The following is a 26,054-nucleotide window of genomic DNA, read 5'->3' as shown; positions in this document are numbered from 1 at the left end:
AAGGCGCCACTCCAGGGGGCTCCCCAGCTCACCCAACGGAAGCTGCTAAGGGAAAAACTTTTCGACAACTATGCATGCGGTGCGCGCACACCTGATTGGAATGGACGGTGAACAACACATCTCGAAGAACAACAGTTGCGAGAACCGTTTTTTACATTGTGTTGGTGGTGTTCCTTTGTTTTGTCCTGTGTTCTCATGTGTGACTGGGTTTTATTTTAGATGGCATTAAGTGCTGCAGCTCCATTCTACAGAGGCTACGTATCGGATATTGATTGTCGCTGGGGAGTAATATCTGCATCAGTAGATGACCGAACACGAGAGGAGAGAGGATTGGAGGCATGTGAAAACTAGTTTAAAGAGTAAAAGTTAAACAATTTTCTGGTTATTTTAGTTATACAAGTTCAAATATTCTTTGAATATCACAGCCTGAGTACTTAGTGGAGAGGGATTGTAGTCTTTGTGGCACATGATTTTGAAGGTGTAACTTTCACCCTAATTATTGTTATAGCATCCACAGCAGCAAATGTTATAGTTGAGTATAGAATTCCATTTAGACTCCACTTTTACTAATACACAATTTCATGAGAAGTTCTTCATTTGGTGCTGCAGCTTCCCTTTCTTTGCCTCAACCCAAAAGGTGATTTGTTTAAAAAACAGAATATATATTGTAGCCCTGTATTACATGATGTGTACTTCTGTAGATGGTCTGATAAGACTGTAAACCATGACAGCAATGCTAAAGCATATGGTCACCAGAACTTAGAATCATAGAAATGTAGGGCTTGAGAGCTCAAGTCCAGCCCCCTGCACTGAGGCAGGACCAACTTGAACTTAGAGAACGTCTTTTACAGAGAACGGACAGCAGAGACCATCTAGAGAATTACAATTTTTTTAAAAAAATCTAAACTTATAAAAATGTTCCAGTAGAAAATTCCGTTCTGTATTCTGACAAGTATATTTGTTTATATCAATACTAATATAATCATGATGTCACAGTAGACTTTTTTGGCAAGCCACCCATTTTGAAATGTGCCATGTTATCCAGATGAATTCCTTTTAAACTGTTAGGATAGGGTAGTCAATATAGTGAAGTGACTTTTATTCAAATTATCATTAATAAGAAAACAAAGTTGGGTTTTTACTGTCAATTACTTTTCATTAAGCTTGTTAATTATATACCCTTTAAACTGCTAAATGTATTTAAACTCCATAAGATTCTTGTTTAATGGAACCTCTCAATGTACCTGCCCACTATGATCTTCCTTATTTTTAAAGACCTATGAATTTATTTTAATAACTTTAATTTAGATTGTTTAAAAGCAGCTTCTGTTTAACAGTTCTCTAAGAATAGTGTAATTAGTAAGGCAACATTGTTTACAAGCTCTTAAAATATTCTATTTTTAAATTATATAGCCACTGAAGAACAACCATTATAGAATCAGTAAATCCAGATATGATTCCATAGACAGTTATCTATCTGAATGTGGTGAAAAATACAATGACATTGATTTGACAATAGATAAAGAAATCTACGAGCACCTAGTAAAGGAAGGTAAGTGTTTCACTCATTGTGAGTCAGTTTAGTCTTATGCTTGTAGTTTTCTTTAGCTTTTTTTTAATCTACCATACTTTTGCATTGACAATGCACTCTTAGTGGAGATGCCCGCTCATTAAGCATGCGGTAGTCTGGCCTAGAGGTAATGCCATTGGTCTGCAATGGGAACTGTACCTCAACTTCCAAATTGAGGAGCTGACATCTTGAAAATTAATACTTTGTCCTTCTGGATCGAGCAAAACTGTCAAAGTCAACAGGAGACTGAGGTGGAAGAGAGAAAGCGGAGGAAGAATGGCAGCTATACCGATCATCAGCTGGTGCTTCCAACCAAAAAATAGTATTCTTCCTATTCTTTTTAATCATCTTATGTATTTTTGTGGTGATCACTTTTACTTCTCCTTAGGATTGCTTGGTTGAGGTAGCCTTGAGCAGTATGGCGTTTCCTGGCTCTTGAGTCATCGTGGCATTTAATAAGGCCTATTTGACTATCTCTGGTATCTGTTGGTGAATTTGATCTTTGAACTTTTGTTTATAGGCATTGATCATCTTTTGGCACAACATATTGCACACTTATTTATTCGAGACCCGTTGACTTTGTTCGAAGAGAAAATACATCTAGATGATGCAAATGAATCTGATCATTTTGAGGTTGTATCTTGTTTCATACCAGTTTAATGAATGTATGGTTACAATTGCATACTCACTATTTTACAGCTTAATCATGTAGTGCTGAGTACTTTGTAGCTAAGAATATTGGCAAAATTTAGTGGCATAGGCAGGAACTAGGTACAAAAGTAGCTAGTTTCAAATGTTCCAAACAGGTCTTTACAACATGCAATTTGTGATATTGCACTGACAAACATACCTATTTCTATGAACTTATAAAATGTTTAATTCCTCATTCAGGAAAAATAATAGCTCTCACTTTAAACCTAGTGAAACACAGACCAACACTAGTAATTGATGTGAAAATAAGCAAGGGAAAAATTAGAGAATATAAAGGCACAAACAGTAGTTAACTAGGTAAGGAAATCTGTCAATGCCATATGTCGTCTTTCATAAAATAGCTTTGTATTTGCAGGTGCGCTCTCATTTTATTATGCCATGTACAGCAACTACATGTTATGTAGTATATTTGATAAAAAAATTGTATATTGTATAAATAGTTGAGCAACAGAGTTGTAATATATTCTAATAATGTAAGTGTGGATCTTTAATTTTGTTATGTTCTAACTGGTTATAAAAGGCGTATCTAAATCTGTGTACGTAATGTCTCATGTAAGGCTTAGTCACAGGTAATTTTAGTAAAAATAATGGACAGGTCACAGGCAATAAACAAAAATTCATGGCCCCATGACCTGTCCATGACTTTTACTATAAATACCCCTGACTAAATCTTAGCGGCCCCGGGAGGCGACAGCTGGCTCCCGCTCCAGCAGCACGGGCTGACTACCCCTAGCCACCAAGGCTTCCAAGGACCACTGTTCCAATGGCCTCTGGGGCCGCCACTGGGATTGCTGCTGCTCTGGCAGCCCCTGGGGCCAGTTGCCCAGGGCCACCCCAGCAGTGGCTGGTGCGGCTGGCCCCAGGGCCGCCCCAGCAGCTGGCCCCGGGGCAAGCTCTTCGAGCAGCCCTGGGGTCAGCCACACTGGCCACTGCTGCTGCGGAAGTCATGGCAGTCCCAGAAAGCCACAACCTCTGTGACAGACTCGCAGTCTTATTCAGATGTAGTCCAAAATTGAATTTCATGGGCAGTGTGGCATAATATCATTAGAGTGGTGACTCTTCATTCCACCTTTAAATGTGTCGAGCCTCTTTGTGTTTCTTGGTCATTTGAATGTCTGTTGGTTGAAAGACGAAAGAGAATCCGGTTTTGTTTTTATATATCTGCATTATGGAAATGTGCTTGTCTGTAACAGAATATCTTACTTGTGACTTGCAGAATATTCAGTCCACAAACTGGCAGACTATGAGATTTAAACCACCTCCTCCGAATTCAGATATTGGATGGAGAGTAGAATTTAGGCCCATGGAGGTAAGGAGTAAATATGCTTAATAGCATATCCCATTACAAATGGAAAAGTACGAGGCATTCTGCTATCTAGTATCAAAACCTTATTGTTTATGGTGTGATTTGTCCCCTCTGAATTGCTATTCTTCTGAAGAGAAATGGACAACAGCGTTTAAGCAAATGTGCACAATAAATATTGGACTGAAACTAGCAGGGGAATTTGCATTAGCAAAGTAAAGAACACTAATGAGAGTAAGGGAGAGGGAAAAAGTCAGACCTATATATTAAAGCAACTCTAAACAAGGCTTTAATGTTGTACTGAGTTTCTGGTGGCCTTCCTTCTCTTGTGCTTCTGTCAGTACTAAACAAATCTTGGTGCATTCCCTTCTGTTTCATGTGTGCTTGTATTTTATAGGTGTCTTGTCACTTAATTCTCTAGATTAACACTTTAAAAACTTCAAGACATTTCTTTCTGATAACCTGTGAGTTCAGGCTCTTTGCATGATTAGCCATCCTTTTAAGTGCAGGACTGTGGTTTTGGTTTTGTATTAGACGGTTCAGTTTACAGACACATATGCGTATTTTGGCATACACCTGACTTGGACTCTCAGTTAGGAATTTGAGCATCCAGACCCCAACTCTGGGCATGCAGAAGTGTGTACGCCCTTTTGCAAACACCTGTTTGAAAAATTGATCCAAACTGCATAAACTTGTTATGCAGCTATTTATTTTTGTTTATCAATCCTATTCCACTAAACTAACTTTAATTTTTTTAATGTCTAGGTTCAGTTAACAGACTTTGAAAACTCTGCATATGTTGTGTTTGTGGTATTGCTGACCAGAGTGATTCTGTCATATAAACTGGATTTTCTCATTCCTTTGTCCAAGGTAAGAGTGATGCTGTACATTTAATTTTTACTTCTTTAAGCTAGTTAGAAAGTCTAGTATTTCTCAGTGAAAGTGTATTTAAGGACAGTATTTCTGCATCACTAAATCCCTCTTCTTCGAGATCAAATCTGGCGGGGGGGCTGGCGATGAAATATGGATTAATACAGTTTAACTCCACATACTATATAGATGGATTAGGTGAAAAATCAAAATCAAAATTTCAAGTGAGTTATTTGCATATATAAATACAAATTATTTTTCCTATGAAAATGTGGTGGTCTTTCCTAAGATCAGATGCACCATTAATACCCTGTACAATATTAACAGGGATCTGCATCATTTTAATTAATATTATATAAAAATGGGGCCTCTCCAAGGCTTTAGGCACCTCTGCTGTAAATTACAGAAACAAAATTAGATTTTCTGTAAGGTGCCAAACTCCCCGCTCCTCTACACAGCTGACTTTCCCAACAGGCCAAACTCTGCAGCAGCCCAAAAATATACATGTATCGTGCAATGTGCTCCAAAAGTCCAGTAGATTTGGGACTAATTAGGTCCAAGAGAAAAGCTCATCCCAAAGCTGAGGCCCCTCACTGAAAACTCCCTTCTCCTAGCCACTCTGGTTTGTTTGTTTGTGTATACCTAGGGGCTGCTTCTTTTCATCTTTAACCACTGAACACTGGTAAAACATCTACAATGGTAAAAGAAAAAAGAAATGTTTGTTTATACTGTAAACACCAGAAAAACACTGGTAATTGTTATTTGTATCTAAGTTTGTCCACACCGAGCAGTAATGCAGACTACGGCGGTGTGATTTCTAAAGCACTGTTTGGTCCATGTGACCTTGCTGTTGCACTCAAGAGTCCCTAGTGCTCTTTAATATTGTGCTACTTGAAACAGTACTATGTTAAAACGTTTTAGAGAACATTACAGAGAAATTACTTGTTACAGTATAATATATAGAAAGAGAGAGCCCTAAAACCCCTCGCCCTATTAACTATGATTTATAACCTGTCCTTTAAATCAGCTATTGTACCCAGTGGCTGGAAGATAGCTAATGTAACACCAGTATTTAAGAAGGGCTCTAGAGGTGATCCTGGCAATTACAGACCGGTAAGTCTAACGTCAGTACCGGGCAAATTCATTGAAACAATAGTAAAGAATAAAATTGTCAGACACGTCGAAGAGCATGAATTGTTGGGCAAAAGTCAACATGGTTTCTGTAAAGGGAAATCATGTCTTACTAATGTATTAGAGTTCTTTGAGAGGGTCAGCAAACATGTGGACAAGGGGGATCCAGTGGACATAGTGTACTTAGATTTCCAGAAAGCCTTTGACAAGGTCCCTCACCAAAGGCACTTCTGTAAATTATGTTGCAATGGGATAAGAGGGAAGATACTTTCATGGATTGAGAACTGGTTAAAAGACAGGGAACAAAGGGTAGGAATAAATGGTTAATTTTCAGAATGGAGAGGGGTAACTAGTGGTGTTCCCCAAGGGTCAATCCTAGGACCAGTCCTATTCAACTTATTCATAAATGATCTGGAGAAAGGGGTAAAGAGTGAGGTGGCAAAGTTTGCAGATGATACTAAACTGCTCAAGATAGTTAAGACCAAAGCAGACTGTGAAGAACTTCACAAAGATCTCACAAAACTAAGTGACTGGGCAACAAAATGGCAAATGAAATTTCATGTGGATAAATGTAAAGTAATGCACATTGGAAAAAAATAACCCCAACTATATATACAATATGATGGGGACTAACTTAGCTACAACTAATCAGGAGAAAGATCTTGGAGTCATCGTGGATAGTTCTTTGAAGATGTCCACGCAGTGTGCAGCGGCAGTCAAAAAAGCAAACGGGATGTTAGGAATCATTAAAAAAGGGATAGAGAATAAGACGGAGAATATCTTATTGCCTTTATATAAATCCATGGTACGCCCACATCTTGAATACTGCGTACAGATGTGGTCCCCTCATATCAAAAATGATATACTGGCATTGGAAAAGGTTCAGAAAAGGGCAACTAAAATGATTAGGGGTTTGGAACGGGTTCCATATGAGGAGAGATTAAAGAGGCTAGGACTTTTCAGCTTGGAAAAGAGGAGACTAAGGGGGGATATGATAGAGGTATATAAAATCATGACTGGTGTAGAGAAAGTGAATAAGGAAAAGTTATTTACTTGTTCCCATAATAGAAGAACTAGGGGCCACCAAATGAAATTAATGGGTAGCGGGTTTAAAACAAATAAAAGGAAGTTCTTCTTCACTCAGGGCACAGTCAACCTGTGGAACTCCTCGCCTGAGGCGGTTGTGAAGGCTAGGACTATAACAGGGTTTAAAAGAGAACTGGATAAATTCATGGAGGTTAAGTCCATTAATGGCTATTAGCCATGATGGGTAAGGAATGGTGTCCCTAGCCTCTGTTTGTCAGAGGGTGGAGATGGATGGCAGGAGTTCCCTCTGGGGTACCTGGCATTGGCTACTGTCGGTAGACAGTATACTGGGCCGGATGGACCCTTGGTCTAACCCAGTATGGCCATTCTTATGTTCTTATGCCCTTGATTTTTTTGACATCTACATAAAACTCAAAAAATGCTAAAAAAATAAACCCTGAAAATGGTATTAATAAACCTCCCAAAATAGAAGCCCTGCATAACCATGATAAGGGTTCAAGGATAAGTGATCTATATTATCACACACATAAGCCCTTAAAAAAAGGTTTCAGGGCCAAGGGGTCAAAAGTGCAGAATTCTCTCTCCCCACCCGGCCCCCAAGGAGAAAAAAAAAGTATCCTGAGGCAGACACAACCATGGAAAACTTCAGCCCAAACAATTTGCTAAAATCATAAGCAACTGAAAAATAGTGGGACTTATAATAGGAAGTGTTGGGCAACCTTAATAAGAGGCAGAGCTATCAGCCCTGCCTAATCTATATTAGCATTTTATTGTTTGTATTAATATTTTACCACTTTATGTTTTTTTTAAAGTGAAATGTTCTGTTTTTAAAGTCTTCACTTCAGACTTGAAAGGAGAAACTTTCTCTTTGTTGAGTCGGGGATACGGTTTTCACAAATAAGGAGCAGAAGGAAATCTTGCAGCAAACGTTGGAATTTAAAATTACCCAATAGCATGGGTATGCAATTTTATGCAGAGAAAAACGAACAAATACTATTCAAGTCAGCAATATATAAAGCACCACCGAACACATGAAGTGCCTAATAAATCATGGGCAAGAACATTAGTTAATGAAAGCCAGTTATGACTACAGAACAGATCATACACAGAGTGAACCTAGACCTAGTGAACCTAGTCCTAGATCTGAGCAGTTTGGCAGACATCACAACAGAGAATTACTGGACCTTCATAACTTGTCTTTTTTTACTTGTAAGAACAAGGATGTTATGGGGCTAATCTTGAACTGATCTCTACTTTTGGGTCATGTGGGATTATACTTCAGCCACCTAGAATGCTTTTAATCTTTCAAAACAGCCTTGAGACACCCTTCAGAACATACACAAACTGATTAGTAAAAGATATCATAAAATAAGTAAGAGGACAAAAGATTTTGTCCTAGTGTCGAAAATAGTTGTTTTTAAAATATCGCTTTTAATTTTGCTGAAAGTTTTTTGCATCACATCGAGAGAGAAGACAAATTTAATGTAGCAAATTCTCTTCCTTTTTCCAGAGGCTACAGTAATGTTAGCTGCTTGAAAGTGGACTACTACTAACTCCCCATTAAACGTATTGATTGAAGAATTTGAGCATAATCTGCCCAGAAGCTATTCAGAGGCTAAGATTTTAAAACTTTCACCCAAAATGTTAGTTGGCTTACACTAAATTTTTACTTAAAATTTTGTCATGGGTATTTTTAGTAAAAGTCACAAGTTGCAGGCAATAAACAAAAATTCATAGAAGTCCATGATGGATCCCTGACTTTTACTAAAAATCTCTAGGGGGAGTGGGGGGAGTTGACTAACAGTCGGAGCCACTGCTCCAGCCCTGGCAGCTGAAGAATATGAAACGGAAAATGCCAATTTAAAAAAAAAAAATTCATAACCTCTTATTCCAACTGTACTGATTTCATTACACCTAAATAGCAAAAAAGCTTGCCTGACAAGACACATGTTCCTGTTTCAGTTTACAGCTGACACAGCTTGTATCTAAAATTACAAGTTGTTCATGCCAGTGCCATTCTTCTGTTGCCACTTTTACTGACCAGTTAACTACACTTTCATGAGTGAGGAGCTCTGTGGCTCTGTGCAGAATGCTAACCTTTGAGAAATTAAATAAAACTTGCTGTCTGTAGGTAGGACTTAACTGGGTCTAGTGCAGTGAAATTAACAAGAAATATATCTAGAAATCCTAACTTCCAAGACCAAAACACTTTGATAGGTAAAGTGCCCATTTTCTAGCATCTGAGAAATAACCTTTGGGATTTTTCCCTTACTAGGTCGATGAAAATATGAAGGTAGCCCAGAAACGAGATGCTGTTCGGCAGGGAATGTTTTATTTCAGAAAAGATATTTGTAAAGGTACTGCACTTACTGCTTTCAGATTACTTGCTAAGGACCAGTTCAAGAGATGCACCAAGTTAATTGTTTGGTTTTCCCCCCTTCTTTGATAAGGTGGAAATGCTGTTGTAGATGGATGTGGCCCAGCACAGAATGGGAAAGAGACAGATGCAGAAGAGTACACCTTGATGAGCATAGACACAATCATCAATGGGAAGGTGTGGTGGTAGTTTATATTTGGAACACTGAACTGTTTTGCTTATTCATAAATTAAATCAAGTGAGTTTATACTGATCAATCATTATTTCTTGCAGGATGGTGTCTTTCCTGGCTTAATCCCAATTCTAAACTCTTACCTTGAAAACATGGAAGTGGATGTGGACACAAGATGCACCATTCTGAACTACCTGAAGTTAATTAAAAAGAGAGCCTCTGGTATGACTAATGTTTATATGTTGGGTGCAAAGAAACTTGACTGTGAATTTCCTGACTTTTCCCCCCCATTGTATGACATTTAAACAAATCTTTTAGATAATTTCTAATGTAAAGGGGGACTTAATCTACTGTAGCAACTCTGAATACTATTAATCTGTCCTCATTCTGCTCCTGTTGAATCACGAATCCTTACCGACACGTGGGTCTGTGGGGGTAGTGCTGCATAATTCTGGAGTCATAGCAATTTTGCTGTCATGCTGGCAGAATAATTTAGAATTAATATGGAGCAGTAGAGCATGGGGCCTTGTCTTTGGCTGTCTTATAAAACAAGCAGGAGGTCCTATGTCCTTTGGTCCCGAAAGCTACTTGCTGGACATTATTTAAAGAAAAAATGTCCTTTAAGCTGCTATTTTTACCTCATAATAGCTTTTAAAAATATTTTTTCAGATATGCAGTGTTCGGGATCCCCCAAGACCTCTTCCACTGGGTTCCCCCAAGAAATCAGTTTGACTCCAGTCTCAGGTTGCTTAATTTGGCATACAGCAAAGCTACACTGAGTTGATCCCATTCAAGTATAGGGGATGGGTATATGGTGTACCACGTGTCCAAAGTTACACAGAAAATTCTTCCTTCGTACATTTACACATTGCATTCAGTTTACTTTACATCACTTGTTTTGGGCTTGGCTTGGTTACTTTGTGCGAAACAATCGCTGTAAAGCATGCTCTGTTCACGCAGTGTCCATGCACTATGTACTTGTTACTTCATCTTTACTTTCCCTAGTTATCTTAGCCATTGTTCCCTTGTCCACTGTTAATGGCTCCTTTGGTGTTCTCCTCCCCCTATCCCCGCCCCCACCCGTATCTTAGCTGGCATAGACATTGTTTCCAACCTGATGATCCATTCACCTGCTTATTCGGGTCTCCCAAGAAATGAGGCCTCACCCATTCCAATTACTCCTGTCAAGCCAGACCTACATGTAGTAGGCTGGTTTTTCATGCCCATTGATTGTTTTGTTTTTGTTTTTACAGTGCACCATGTACCTTGAGAAAAGGAGAGGTTTAAACATTTTATTCAAATTGGGCGTATTAAGATATACTTACCTACAAGAGTCTGTATGTGCAAATACCATGGTGTGTGCACCTGGTCTCTAAACCACCCTAAGTAGTAAAGTTAAGGGCTGGTTTTCAGTCTTATTGAAAGATGAATCTCTCGACTCATGACCTCATGAACAATTTCACATTTTTGAAAATGCTATAGCTAAATGTAGCTAAATGGCATTTTAAAAAGTAAGATGAAAATAAGGACTTAGTGGAGCTGGAAATGCTACATTATAAATTTAATATTACATCTATATTAATTATAGATGTTGCTATACTTGCTTTGGTAAACTCTAAGAATAACTTGCTCAGAAACTTTTTTTTTTTGGCTGTGGTGATGTTGCTCATCCATCAGTCGTTCACGCACTCAGCATCTGACTTCTACTGTGGTTGCTTCCTTATTAGAACTAACTCCATTCATCTCACTCTCCTGGTCTCTAAAGCTGAAGTGCTACTAACATCAGACTTGTGTAGTAAACTCTTCTGACAGTCTTCAAGTACATAAAAGGTTGTTATTAAGAGGAGGGTGATAAATTGTTCTCCTTATCTACAAAGGACAGGACAAGAAGCAACTGGACTTGGAGCAATTTAAGTGAGATTTAGGTTAGACTGTAGGAAAAACTTTCCTGTCAATGTAGTTAAGCTCTGAAACAATTTATCTAGACAGGTTGTGTAATCCCTGTCATTGGAGGTTTTTAAGAAATACATGTCAGGCATGGTCTAGACAGCACTTAGTCCTGCCTCAGTGCAGCGGACTGGAGTAGATGGCTGGTCCCTTCCAGTCCTGTGTTTCTATGATTCTAGAATTTGGGTGTTTTTGATACTGAAATGACACAGAATGTTTGATATTACACTTTTATGTCCAAAAATTGAAATTTATAACAGAAAAAACATTAGATGTGTCTTAACATATCTTAGCAGTTTTTTAGGCACAAGCTCTGGAATTTCCTAGTTGTTCCCAGTACCTCCTTAGGGTGTAATGGGTCAGAAGTCCCTGAACTGTGGTCCATGGGCAGCTGTCTGGTTGCTAATGTTGTCTACACCAGACAGTCTTCCTCAAATTTCCTACTATTGCTACCACTGGTGCAGTTCCATCAGAGGTAGCAACATCCTGAGTACTAGCAAAATAGATTAAAAATTGGCACCTTAGCCACGGTGTCATCTAGCCCTGCTCTGGTATAGTTAGACAACGGTGTTTATAGTGCCAGCAGTTTGTCGACCCTAGCACTCCCACTAATGGAACTGTACAGGTGGGAAAGCTGAGGAAATATCTAATGTAGGGAGGGTCTCCTTGTTTTTAATACGCATAATTGCTGTAGAGAAGTGATTACAGATAGTTTGACACTTGGTCTGTGAGACCGTTTCTCCATTAAAATGTGCTGTTTTGTGAAGAGTTTGAGAATTGCTGCCTTAAATTGTCTGCTGTTCCTATTGATGCATTCTGATTTTTTAGGTTCTGGTATAGTTTCTGTTATGCGGGCTCATAAATGTAGCCGGACATTTTACTTCTGAAACTTTGAAAGTAAAACTTCTAGGATATAGATTGTTCTAGATAAGTGTGACTTCTAGTGTCTGTGTCGGGAGTATGCTTGGTGTATGTCCTTCAAGATGCATCTATAGTGAGTTCATGGTTTTTTGTTTTTTTTTTTTAATGTGGCTAGGCTTTACTATGAGGCATATGTCGTGCTCATGAATATGAAGTGTGTATGTAATGAGAAATACTTGCAGGTTTGTAATATACTAAATAAAGTAGATGCTAAATGCAGTGTATAAATGTCTATAATATGATTTTTATTTACATTTTTCTCCTTTCAGGAGAATTAATGACAGTTGCTCGGTGGATGAGGGAGTTTATTGCAAACCATCCTGACTACAAGCAAGATAGTGTGATCACTGATGAAATGAATTACAGCCTTATTAGGAAATGCAACCAAATTGCACAAGAACAAGCAGAGTGCCCCGAATTACTTGGAGTAGGATTTAACAAAATAAAACACAGTGGAAATAAAACTAGCTCTTCTTAATGAAATGCTTTAATACCTAGTAGAAAGTGTAAACATTCTAGTGAGGAACAAGTTACAGTACTGTGTATCCAGTAGTTTCAGGTTGTGAAGACCAAAACAGGTAGTACGACACCTAACATGGGCCAATCTGCCTAAATATTCATTTAAGGCTTCCTAAAATGGGCATATTCTTATTGTTAAGGTTTATACAGTGTACATGTAAATAGTAAAATATTTTTATGACTAACATCAGTGTATTTTAATAACATTGTACCTAAAGTTATTGTGAACCAGCTTGTAACTTTTTTATGCGTATTCTGGAAAAAAAATACTGTCCTGAACAACTTCATAAATGTAATATAATGGTACTTGTATATTATATGCATTCCAGATATTGAATGTTCACTGTAATTTTTTGTTACCTGGAATGTACTAATCTACCTAATTTTAAAGAAAATCTTGGGACCTGATTCACAGAACTTCCCTTTCCATCCTGTGTTGAGTATATAAAATAGAATAAATTGACATGTTCCCTTTTTGTTCATCTTTGCGCCAGTCCCTTGGCTACCACAACACCTGCATGCACTCATCAACCACAGACCAGTAGAATCTGCTCAAAGTCTTCACTCAAATATGCAAAATCTGCTCATTTCCTGATGAGCAGAGCCTAAGGGATGGCTTGACAAGGCTCTTTTGGACAACCACACCACATGCATAAAAGCTTCAGAAATAAATGCATCCTTTATTGGACAGTTTTTCAATTCTGGTAAATTCCTATGCTTTCATGGGTGAAAGTCTTTCAATTTAAACATGGAGAGTGAGAGAGAACTGGAATGTTAAAGGATTGTTTATGTGAAAGGTGAAGTGGCTGAGAAGTCTGCTCTATTTTGTGCTGCTTATTAGCTTTTTTTTTCTCCAATTGCTGGTGTTCCTAAAGTCCACAGAGTGCAACACAAAATCAAGATGAGAACATACATTAATTCCTTTTCTAGCCTAAGGCTCTCCTCCACCCCTGATTTTACTAGATGTTTCCCTGGTCAACACACTAACTTACTAATAACTATTACTGAGCATTGTAAGCACAGGTTAATCCCTGCATAAAATCAATCTAAAGAGAAATCATGGAATGCACTAATCCTTTTGTGAACTGGGAACCTGCAGTTTAGAGAGATTGTAAATAATTTAGAACTTGACATTACAGCTGTATATAACCTAAATTTATGGGGACTTCTTAATTTAGTTTACTAAATGGCTTCTACAAGTGACTTGCTGTATGGTAGATTATGCAAAGTTTAATACAAGCATATATAAATATCTAAGGTGTAATAATTTTAAAAAGGAACTAAGGGAGAAATTGTAATGATGCTGCACCAGAAAAAGCTTTTATGTATCAATATTAGAACTTGTGCTGTGTTCATAGGTATGCTTTAGAGAATGAAAGAATGCCTGTTTCTGCTTTCGGTGAACCTCTTTTAATCAAGATGTAGATGGCAGGTGATATGCTCGTTAGTTTGTGGAATAAGGAAATAATAAATGAACTTTGCAATATATAGTGGTTGTTTGGATGTATATAAAGAATATCCATATCTGAATAGAAATATTTTCTTACCACCAAAGCAGCAAATAACTTCTTTTCAGAAAATTCCCTATCACTGTGCTTGTCGTTTCTAGCAAATTAAGCAGCAGTGGAAACAATGAGTACTTGGATGGAAGACTTCTATGGAAATCCAGAGTACAGTAGGAAGAGATGTGTGTTGATTTATGTGGCATGCCTTTCTTGAACTGACACTGAAGAAATACTCCAGCATGATACTAGGTCACAGTGCTGTTGGAAATAATCTTTCAAGACTTAAGACCAAATGTGGTTTAGATTCCATGGTACATTGTGATAGACCCAGGCCAGTTGGGTACAGCAGAGTAGTTGAAGGCAGATACGCTAGCCACTGGATAAGCAGTTTTCTGTTCCCTGACTGAGCAGAGCAGGGGCTGCTCCAGGCTAGGGTTGACATGACTCCAATTAGCCTGCAAGGAGTCGGGTGAGGCTGTTAAGCTAATGTGAACAACTGACTCTAATTCAGGCCCCTCTGTAAAAGGGCTCACTCTAGTCAGGCTGTGGGGGGCCAGAGGAGAGGAAGTGTGGCCGAAGGGCTTGGTAACGAAGACACCCTCAAACCACTGGAAAGCGAGCCCTAAGGTAAGGGTGAAGCAGGTGTTAGAGAAGCAGGGGAGCTGTGGAGAAGAGGCCCAGGGAAATGTAGCAACTCTGGCAGTGGAAGGTTGGCTGCCAATAGCTGCTGCCATTAGGGTCCCTGAGCCAGAACCCAGAGTAGAGAGCGGGCCTGGGTTCACCCCAACCTGCCACAACAGGAAACCCCTCCTGGGAGGGGAAGACAGCCCCTGTCAGGCCAGGAGCCTAAATTGTTCTTGAGTAAGCCCACAGGGACAACAGAGACTGTGGGAGTTCTCTCCCCAACCTTCTTGCTGGTTTATGATGAAAAGGGCTCAGTAGACTAGACCCTGGCCCTAGAGAGAGAAGGGCTATCTGGAGGGTTGCAGTGAGCCTCTGAGGCTAGCATAAATCACCTGGAAGCACAGGACCCACAGGGACAAGGTCGGAGCTCTGCCACAATGTATATAAATTTTTTTAAGCAACCCCCCCACCCCACCGCTGACTGTCACTTACGTACAATCTAATCTTACATGCAAGGTATGACAGCATTGTATGTACTGACCGTGTCTAACCTGTAGCAGAACAGGTATCAAGATAAGGACACCTGCATAAGTCATGTGAATGGTTGCCTTAGGGAAGAACAAGACTCTCGCTTACTCCTAGAATGTGAACCTACATGAAAGCTTTTTTCAGCTGAGACTGTACCTTGGGAGACATGGAGTGTGCTGAAAACAATTACATTGAAAGCATTACAGAGGATACATATTAAAAACAATGAAAGTACCTACATATACTAAAAAGATTACCAGACATCCTCCAGCCTCAGACCTGGTAGGTAGGTGTCAGTCCTTCAAAATTCTCAATTGAATTTTCATCATGGTTACAAGTTCATAACAGTCTCAGATTCAGAACCAGATGCTAGGCAGGGCTGTTCAGCCATTTCTTTATACAGCTCAGGCCTTTGATTTCCAGTCTCTGGGAACAGGTGGTCAACAGGCATAGATCCTGTCCTCGGACTAGCTTCAAAAAGTACAGTTATTGCATAACCAGAGGAGGGGAATTTGCATTAACCTCCCCCTAGGCATTCCCCAAGAAATCTACGTAATCCTTATTGTCCCAAATGTCCATTCTTGTCTGGCACTTTCAGTATTGTCCTTTGAACTCCCAGCCCTCACATCACATCTTCCCCTTAGAGAGGTTATGTGCAATGCCTTTATAACATCAACTGCATTTAATACAATGGACTCCAAAGAAACTTGATTCAGTAAGGTCTCCTAAGGCTATGCTGAAAATTGCCATCTCAAAAGAGTGAACTTTTCAAATGTTAAACTTACTTCTATAGCGCAACACAAGTACTGTTCTCAAGTTCAGTTCTCCTCTTCAGTGATATCCCATTATCTCAGGATATGAAGGCCACTGTCCTACAAGTAAGGGGGACAACTCCATTAGATCAGGGTATATTCAGTGACTGGGCCCTGAAATGTTAATTTCTCTCATCTTCCCTCTATAAATCTGAGCAACTGGGAAGGAAAGGTAAAGGCATCAGGGAAGGACACTACAGATTTGGACCACAGGAGTCCCTCTGGAACAGAGGAAATTGAAGGCTCCGTTTTCCCAGTAAAATGAGGAGCAAGAAATGCAGGGGTTCCCTTCCTCTTTCTCATTACCATAATACAAATCTTCCATAATCTTCACAGGCTTTAGAAGGGCCCAGGAAGTGTACAAAGGCTCCTCATTATTCATCTTCCTGGGAGCCAGGGCAGCTTCTTTTCTGCTGTGGTGCTAGAGGAGGAACCTCAGAATACCTTTTTTGAGGAGTAATTTGAAACCATTCTCAGAAGTATCACGCAAACTCTATTCTTCTGGCCCCTGGAAAAGGCAACCTGGGAGGAAGTGGGAGAGAAAGGGGCATTAGTCCACCCACAAGCAAATCTGTCAGGATTTATGCTCGCAAAAGTTGGCGCAACACTTATGTCTGGTGAAAGGAACAGCAAGTCATTATTTAAAAGAATAAGATAATAAAAATGCAGCCATCTCAGCAGCGCTTTATACATCCGCTGCTGCCCCATCTTGAGCTAGAGCCATGCATGCATAGTCAGTCCCTATTGCCTACTGTTTCAGTCAAGATAAGAAGATCCTCTGGATGGGGAACCACTTTGGGAAAGATTTTCCTTAGAAATAGCTGTTGTGAGAGATTGACAGCCTACCCCAAACAGACAGAAATTGACAGTAAGAACAATGACTGTGTCATAACACCAGCTCTGCCTGAGGCCATGGAAATTCTATCCCCAGGCAAAACAGGTACAGGATTTACAGGGGGCATAGCCAACTAGCTGACGGAATACACCAAATGGTATAAGAGACATAGTAGATATTGCAGGAAACTCCTCTGCATCTTTCAAGCAAGCATGATTACAGCCTAACCCTGGATAATAAGGTTCCCCAAATAGAGGGCAAATGGCATGTTGGGAAAATACATCAGAAGAATGAAGAGGCAGAGAGCTCCTGGCTTACATCTTAAAATTGAATGCCATGCCAAAACCAAGTTATGGACATCTCCCCTTTTCCTCCAACTGACTGAAACACGGGACTATGAAGAGTGCTATATATCATCTGCTTCAAGTTGGAGTTATTTATCTCCTAGCAAACAAGGGTTAGGGCTCCACCTCTAGTGACCAAGCATTCCTAAGACAGAGGCACACTCAACTGGAAGTTCTTGAATGGCATCCTATGGAAGTTCAGACTGGATACTGTACATTTCACTAGAGAAGCAATTCTAAAGGGATTTTTTTCTCTCCTTGATATGAAGAAAGGAGGTGAGGCACCACATTATTATCTGAACCTCCCAGAGGAGATATCTGCTTCACCTACAGGAGGCAATGTTATCAGTGTGCTGTGCTTTTTGTTTTTTGTTTTTATCTTTTGGTCTCCCTGCCTCTCTAAGGTGATTTCCAAAATGCTAGTTAACACTTGGGCAAAAAGGGGTTCATGTATACACATGCTAAGATGACCTGTTCATTGGATTTGTCAACCCCTCCAAGAACAGAATAATGTCATGCAGTCAATATTACTTCTGAGAGTTGTCAGAGATACCTACCTCCACAGGAGTATATTTCTATCAGAGGGCAGGATTCAAAAGCTGATGGTCACAAGGCACAGTGTCTTGCAGTCACATCTATCATAGTTCTGATGTCTTGGATCAGAACGAAGGTCTCTTCATCATCATCATACTATTGTGAGTGAAATTCCATGAGTCTTCTCCAGCAGTTTCTTAATTTCTTGCACCCATCATTCCTGTCTTCCTTTGTCCCATTGCCAGGAGGTACTTAGAAGGCCACTGTATGCTGGAATCAGAGAAAGTTGGTGGAAAAATCTATCCCAGCTTCAAAAGCAGGGAAGCTCATCCCAGGTTAATTGAAGAACAGACTCCAACACAGTATCAGTTGGCTCAGGCTCAGAGCAATTGGACCCTAACAGCCATAAGTCTAGTCCTGATCAGCCACAATATACCAGTGATATCTGACAACATTTGAGCAGAGGCTTTTATCAACAAGAAAGGAGGTACTACATTCTCAGTCTGGCTGTCAGTGCCTAATCTTCTCTGTTCCTGGGTGAAAAGGAGAATGTTCTGTTTTCTCAAGCATTGCACTTAAAGAGGAAATAAACATCATAGCAGCCAGTAAAAAAAAAAAAAGGCAAAGGATAAAGCTGCAAAAGTGGAGTCTACAGCCCAAGGTCTTTGAATGGAGAGTCGTTGCCTGCTCGTCAATGGTTCTATTTCCATCCAGAGCCAGTGAAGAACCTGAAGTCTTGTTGCAGATGAAGAGACTGATAGGCTGCAGGTATAACCACACACTTTCACCCATGGCCAAAAGCGTGACTGTCTTTTCTGGTCACATTTTCCAGGACAACAGCAAAGGCAGAAGAGAACCAGGTGGCCTCACATTGTCTGCGGGAGTCCTGGTTCTCATAGTCAATTCAGGTGGCAGTCACCACTCAGTTATTCCCCTTCTATAATAAGGATCTGTCCCAACGACAAAATTCTGCACCCAAGCCCACAAAATTAGATCTAACTACATTGTATAGGAGAGGTAACAATTAATATAGAACATTCAGCTGTGTTTATAATACAATTTCGTTTTTAGCCTTGAGAAAGTATTCTACAAATAGAACAGGCCCTTGAATATGCCTTATATGTAGGGCACAGTGTTAAATTATAAGCATGGAGAGATCCAGTCAATGCAAGGGCAAAGCACAATTTTATTTATTTATTTTTTGAGGGGGGGGGGGGGCTACAGTAAAGTCTTAAAATGAGCCTAAAACCTCACACTCTAAAATCCAAATGGTAGCCGTTTCCATTGCACTACAGCCAGCAAGCTGGCGCAGGATTGTTCTCTCATCCAGCCACAAGAAGATTTCTTAGAGCTCTTGTACTTCTCAAATCCACATCAGTGAGAATTCGCTCCTGGGAACTGGTTTCAGAGTAGCAGCCGTGTTAGTCTGTATCCACAAAAAGAAAAGGAGGACTTGTGGCACCTTAGAGACTAACAAATTTATTTGAGCATAAGCTTTCGTGAGCTACAGCTCACTTCATCGGATGCATTCAGTGGAAAATACAGTGGGGAGATTTATATACATAGATAACATGAAACAATGGGTGTTACCATACGCACTGTAATGCGAGTGATCACTTAAGGTGAGCTATTACTAGCGGGGGTGGGGATGGGACAACACGTTTGTAGTAATAATCAAGGTGGGCCATTTCCAGCAGTTGACAAGAACGTCTGAGGAACAGTGGGGGGCGGGGATAAACATGGGGAAATAGTTTTACTTTGTGTAATGACCCATCCACTCCCAGTCTCTATTCAAGCCTAAGTTAATTGTATCCACCTTGATTATCACTACAAAAGGTTCCTCCCTGCCGCGCCCCGCCCCCCTCCTGCTGGTAATAGCTCACCTTAAGTGATCACTCTGGTTACAGTGTGTATGGTAACACCCATTGTTTCATGTTCTCTATGTATATAAATCTCCCCACTGTATTTTCCACTGAATGCATCCGATGAAGTGAGCTGTAGCTCACGAAAGCTTATGTTCAAATAAATTTGTTCGTCTCTAAGGTGCCACAAGTCCTCCTTTTCTTTCTCCTGGGAACTAAATCTTGTATTCAATGCCCTGGCTAAGCAACTTTTTCATCCCTCGTCAGAAGTGCCTGTCTATTTTTTATCTTTAAAGGCAGCCATCCTGGTTACAATCACTATGGCAAGGAATATTTCTGGAGGTTAAAATCTCATCAGGGAACAGCAATGATGTCTCTCTCAAGAGAGCAGAGCTCGGCTACGTGTTAACACAGCCTAGATTCCCAACATAAACCTGGTTACAAGAAATTGTTTTCTTTTCCAGCCTTCAAAAATAAAAAAAACACCCACCATACAACTCTGGCATACTCTTGATGTCAGGAAGGCTCTAAAAAAATCAACATTGATTGTAGTATCCGGTTCAGAAAAGTCAGAAGATCTCTAGCACTGTTTGTCTTTAACCTCCATCGTAAATTTTAAAATGTTGGCACATTCAGAGGTAAAAGTCATTTTCCCCCTTGCATTCAGAGCCATGGAAGCCTCCTCACTTGAAAGATCATACAAAGAGAGATGTAGGGTGGCCATCTGGTTGTTTCTTTTCACATCTTCATTAAGTTTTATGTATTAAATATTCAGGCACCCTCAGTCTCTCCCATTGGAGGGAGGGGTCTGCTCACCCAGTAACTGATCTATTTAGAAAAGAAGGAGAGAGACAGCTGTCTCCTAATTCATCTGTTCGTTCACTCCATGCTATTGGCCATCCTGCTGTATGGAAAGTCTGCAGATGCACCCATCCAGCATGGCAATTACAGTTCTGAGGGAGGCTTCAGCTATTGCAAACTCCTCCATGCAGGCACTATATTTATATATACTGTTCTCTGGGAATTGGGGTGGAATGTGCAGTTGCTCTGCAGTAGAAGGATTTATATTAATTTCTTGTTTTAGCTATTTAACCTGTGAATTAAATTTTAAAGGACTTAGCTGTACAATGCAGCTTTGGAAACATCTTGAACTGGCTGGCTGGCTGACTGACTGGGTCTTTAGGTTATGCCTCCCTGCCTGCCTTGATTGATAGGGATGATTTCTGCCTCCAAGTAGTAAAGACACATTGTCATGGATCTGTGGACTTTCCCACTAGCAGAAAGGAAATTTTCAGGTAAGGTAAGATGCGGTTTCCTAAACAATCCTGAGGGTCTCTACAGCCTGTATCAGAAGCAAATACCAAGCACTGTGGAGAATTATCATCTGACTTCACTGAAAAGTTCACATACATTCAGGAAGGCTTCTCAAACAGCCTGGATCTGCCCTGCCTGCACCCACCAACTAGTAGGCTTCCTGCATTCCTGGAGTTCAGTACATTCACTTATTCAGAAGCTCTGGACAACCTAAAGGAGTCTCATCCCAAAACTTAAGACTCTGACCCCTGCCTTTACTGGCTTGTGTAACAGTCATGAGTAACTGGTGTCACTCATGACCAAAATAGCTAATGCCTCATTCAGAGAAGGAATCTTCCCCTCTTCTTCAAACACGCAATAGTCTAACCAGCACTGAAGAAACCCACCCTGGATATATAGGTTCTAGCCAACTACCTCTCAGTGTCAAAGCACCTGTTCCTAAGCAAGCTTATAGAGAAGCTAGCCAAAGGCCAACTACAAGCTCATCTTACTGAAACGAACATCCTAGATCCAACACAATCTGATTCAGGCCAGGATATGGAACTAAAACCACTTTAGTGGCATGGATGGAGAATCTCCTGCTTCCAATGGATAGAGGACAGACATCTGTTTTCATTCTCCTGAACCTCTCTGTGGTTCAATAATCATTCAATAATCAACCATGAGATATAGCTGTCTTACCTGACAGAGGTGACAGAGATTCAGGATAATGCACTAAAATGGTAAGAATCCTTTCTGGAGGGATACACCCAATGAATAGTGATGGGAAACTACCCCATCCATTACTAGACTCCTGCCTTTTGTAGTCCCAGAAGATCAGTTCTCTCTCTGGTCCTATTTAGCATTGACATACAGCTGCTTACTTGAACTAGTAAGATGACATGGACTCAAATGCCAGCAAGAGGGAGGTGTCACACAGCTCTCCCTTCCTTCACCACATATGACCACAGCCCACCACCAAGATGGGTCAGTATTTGGATGAGATCATGGCTGAAGATGTATGAAGAACAACTGACTGAAGCTGAACCCAAAAATGACAGAGTGGTGCTGGTGGGCAGAGGAAAGCATTTTGAAGAGTTCACAACCATGATACAGTCTCCTTTTATTGAAGGTACACATCTACAATTGTTCGATTCAGTCCATGGCTTAGGAGTGCTTCCTGGATTCCTCAGTGTTGTTAAGCTCTCACATAGCAGCATCTGTGAGTAATTCTTTCTACCATCCCTGCTCGGCTAGTAGACTCCATCCCATCCTGAACGATGACCTGGTGCAACTTATATAATTCTGGTTGATGTTATGAAATTGCTGCCTGGAAAGCCTCAGTGTATAGTGAGTCAGCCATGAATTGACAGGGATTGTAGTATATCCCTCACATACTGTCTGAACTGTCCCTGAATTGTCAATTTTTAAACCTTAATAGCCACCTATTCAGGTGGAAACACCTTAGGACAATGGGAAGGCTGAAGCCTCAAGAAATTAGTTCAACAGAGTAACACGGGCTACCCCCTGATACTAGTTAAACCAAGATTGTCTGCAGGGAAGGGTTCTGGGGAGTGGCAAATCCCCAGCAAAAGAACAAAGAAACCAAGGTGTTGATGCTAGACTTTAAACTACAGAGGCCTGGTGGATCAGGAAAGACTCCCAGATACACCCAGAAAACTTCTGGCAGGACACAGAGGCATGCTTTTGTAGTGGGGAAAGGACTTATTTGACTGCAGAACCAGCTAGGGAAAAGGAAACTAGCTGATCTGGAGCAGAGAGAGAGAGAGAGAGAGAGAGGCTTCATGATGCAGAAAAGAAACTGAGTTCAGGAGGGGGAATCTAGACTCCTCAGAGGACTCTGCCTTAAGTCCAGAGAACACTCCAGAGTGGTGAGGAAACTGAGGCAGGGGTATGTATTATTTTGTCTAGTTCTGTGTTTCTCCCATGCTATCTATATAAAGAGCAATGGCATTTTAGAACTCTGTGCAAAATCTATCTGTGTGTCTGTTTGCTTTTACCATCATGTGTCTTTGAAGAGTTAAACTGCAAATCCAGAGTGCCCCTATGGTTGGAGTTCTGGGAAAGGGTGTGCTTAAGCTACAGGAAAGTCTGAGAAGGTCAGCACTGGTCCTGAAGGCATATGGCAGCTGGACTGTCTGGTCCCAGCTGGACAGCCTATGCCCTGTAAATGTGCCAGAGATGCCAAAGAAAGACAGTGCTGAGCCTACTCAGATCAAGGGAAACTTAAAGCACATGGGTCTAGTGGACTGGAACCCAACACAGTAGTCTAGTGTGAGTGTCCAGCAGACTGTGATTTACCAGGGTTGTGTGTGTGACACCTGGCCTCAGTTATTCATACCTTGATCACCTCTTAGATGGACTACAGCAATGTAATATACCTGGGCATGAAGCCTTCAGTACTTAGGAAACTCCATCTAGCACAGAATCCTGCAGTGCATCTCTTCAGCTACTGGCTACTGCAAGTACATCAGACTCGTTGTCCACGCCTGCACTGGCTGCCAGGAGAATATCTAGCCAAGTTCAAGGACTCAGTCTTTAACGTCAAAGCTCGACAGCCTGGGCCCAGGGAATCTAAAAGATTGGTTTAAACTCCAGGATGAAGACTACGGTCAACAGCTTTGCACCTGTGGCACGAAGGAGTTTTCTACAATAAGGGTAAAGGTTGTTTGTGCGACAGACAGAACTTTCTTGGGTGCTGCTCCAAGACAGTAGAATGAACTCTTCCAGGAACTAAGGATCATCACAAATCTTACTACTCTATAGGTGCAAGTCACATTTCTTTGACCTGCCTTCTCTAACATAAACTGTGCATGTGTGCAAAAAAGTTCCAAAACTAAACCCTCCTCAGCGCGCAGTCTCCATGGGGAGCGGATGAGGGAACAAACATGTTACTGATATTAGTCATGTTGCTTAAGGCATTACTGGAAGGTGCTCAAATACTACAGTGAGGAGGGCCATATAAGAACTTATATACAATAGAACAGAATTGAAAAAGGAGTATAAACTGGTGTATACAGTCTGCATCCAGAGGCATTTCAAGCTTAAAAACCAAAACCAACAACCTTATAATTTCCTGAATTTTTTTTTAAATAAAAAGCTGCTTTGAAGAACATTATAGGAATGACTTATCAGTAAGTAACCACCACTTTAAACAAAAAAATTGGCATTACTGTACCTTTTAAAAACATAATACTTTAGCACCCACTAGTGGTCAAACCAGGTACAGTACAGTAGTATCATATAAATTGTATAGCAGAAACAGGTTTCAGAGTAACAGCCATGTTAGTCTGTATTCGCAAAAAGAAAAGGAGTACTTGTGGCACCTTAGAGACTAACCAATTTATTTGAGCATGAGCTTTCGTGAGCTACAGCTCACTTCATCGGATGCATACCGTGGAAACTGCAGCAGACATTATATACACACAGAGATCATGAAACAATACCTCCTCCCACCCCACTGTCCTGCTGGTAATAGCTTATCTAAAGTGATCATCAAGTTGGGCCATTTCCAGCACAAATCCAGGTTTTCTCACCCTCTAGCCCCCCACACACAAACTCACTCTCCTGCTGGTAATAATAGCCCATCCAAAGTGACAACTCTCTTCACAATGTGCATGATAATCAAGGTGGGCCATTTCCTGCACAAATCCAGGTTCTCTCACCCCCTCACCCCCCTCCAAAAACCACACACACAAACTCACGAAAGCTCATGCTCAAATAAATTGGTTAGTCTCTAAGGTGCCACAAGTACTTCTTTTCTTTTTCTCCCTACAATGTGCATGATAATCAAGGTGGGCCATTTCCAGCACAAATCCAGGTTTTCTCACCCCCCCACCCCCATACACACACAAACTCACTCTCCTGCTGGTAATAGCTCATCCAAAGTGACCACTCTCCCTACAATGTGCATGGTAATCAAGGTGGGCCATGTCCAGCACAAATCCAGGCTTTCTCACCCCCCCCTTTTTTCCCGGGGACACACACACACACACAAATTCACTCTCCTGCTGGCAATAGCTCATCCAAACTGACCACTCTCCAAGTTTAAATCCAAGTTTAACCAGAACGTCTGGGGGGGGGGGGGGGCGGTAGGAAAAAACAAGGGGAAATAGGCTACCTTGCATAATGACTTAGCCACTCCCAGTCTCTATTTAAGCCTAAATTAATAGTACCAAATTTGCAAATGAATTCCAATTCAGCAGTTTCTCGCTGGAGTCTGGATTTGAAGTTTTTTTGTTTTAAGATAGCGACCTTCATGTCTGTGATTGCGTGACCAGAGAGATTGAAGTGTTCTCCGACTGGTTTATGAATGTTATAATTCTTGACATCTGATTTGTGTCCATTTATTCTTTTACCTAGAGACTGTCCAGTTTGACCAATGTAAATGGCAGAGGGGCATTGCTGGCACATAATGGCATGGAGGGGGGTGAGGGGGTGAGAGAACCTGGATTTGTGCAGGAAATGGCCCACCTTGATTATCATGCACATTGTAGGGAGAGTGGTCACTTTGGATGAGCTATTACCAGCAGGATAGTGAGTTTGCGTGTGTGGTTTTTGGAGGGGGGTGAGGGGGTGAGAGAACCTGGATTTGTGCAGGAAATGGCCCACCTTGATTATCATGCACATTGTGAAGAGAGTTGTCACTTTGGATGGGCTATTATTACCAGCAGGAGAGTGAGTTTGTGTGGGGGGGGCTAGAGGGTGAGAAAACCTGGATTTGTGCTGGAAATGGCCCAACTTGATGATCACTTTAGATAAGCTATTACCAGCAGGACAGTGGGGTGGGAGGAGGTATTGTTTCATGATCTCTGTGTGTATATAATGTCTGCTGCAGTTTCCACGGTATGCATCCGATGAAGTGAGCTGTAGCTCACGAAAGCTCATGCTCAAATAAATTGGTTAGTCTCTAAGGTGCCACAAGTACTCCTTTTCTTATAGCAGAAACAGCAATTCAACTATATCAGGCATGGCCAAACTGTGACTCGTGAGCTGTATGCGGCTCTTATACAGTTAAAGTGCGGCTCGCTGAGCCCCCACACCCCCCCCACCCATTCTCCACCTACCAGACTGGGCGGGGGAAGCTCAGGGCTTCTGCCCTGCGGTGGCGGGGGGGTGGGACTAGAGG

General features: G+C 40.9%; 1 protein-coding gene across 2 annotated transcripts in view; it reads left to right on the top strand.

The window, feature by feature from the left end:
* GCLC (glutamate-cysteine ligase catalytic subunit) overlaps positions 1-14,054 on the top strand; it is a 57,328-nt gene extending 43,274 nt beyond the window's left edge. For both annotated transcript variants that reach the window (XM_077812643.1, XM_077812644.1), the window contains exons 8-16: positions 220-336; positions 1,414-1,552; positions 2,091-2,203; positions 3,498-3,590; positions 4,350-4,454; positions 8,908-8,989; positions 9,083-9,186; positions 9,283-9,403; positions 12,319-14,054. In XM_077812643.1, the coding sequence (XP_077668769.1) occupies positions 220-336; positions 1,414-1,552; positions 2,091-2,203; positions 3,498-3,590; positions 4,350-4,454; positions 8,908-8,989; positions 9,083-9,186; positions 9,283-9,403; positions 12,319-12,527 (1,083 nt within the window). In that variant the 3' untranslated portion in view covers positions 12,528-14,054. The remainder of the gene's footprint in view (positions 1-219; positions 337-1,413; positions 1,553-2,090; positions 2,204-3,497; positions 3,591-4,349; positions 4,455-8,907; positions 8,990-9,082; positions 9,187-9,282; positions 9,404-12,318) is intronic.
* The last annotated feature ends 12,000 nt before the right edge of the window (positions 14,055-26,054 follow it).

The sequence above is a fragment of the Eretmochelys imbricata genome, chromosome 3 (genome assembly GCF_965152235.1).
Source record: "Eretmochelys imbricata isolate rEreImb1 chromosome 3, rEreImb1.hap1, whole genome shotgun sequence".
Classification (NCBI taxonomy): Eukaryota; Metazoa; Chordata; order Testudines; family Cheloniidae; genus Eretmochelys; species Eretmochelys imbricata.
This window is presented reverse-complemented; position numbering and strand designations above follow the sequence as displayed.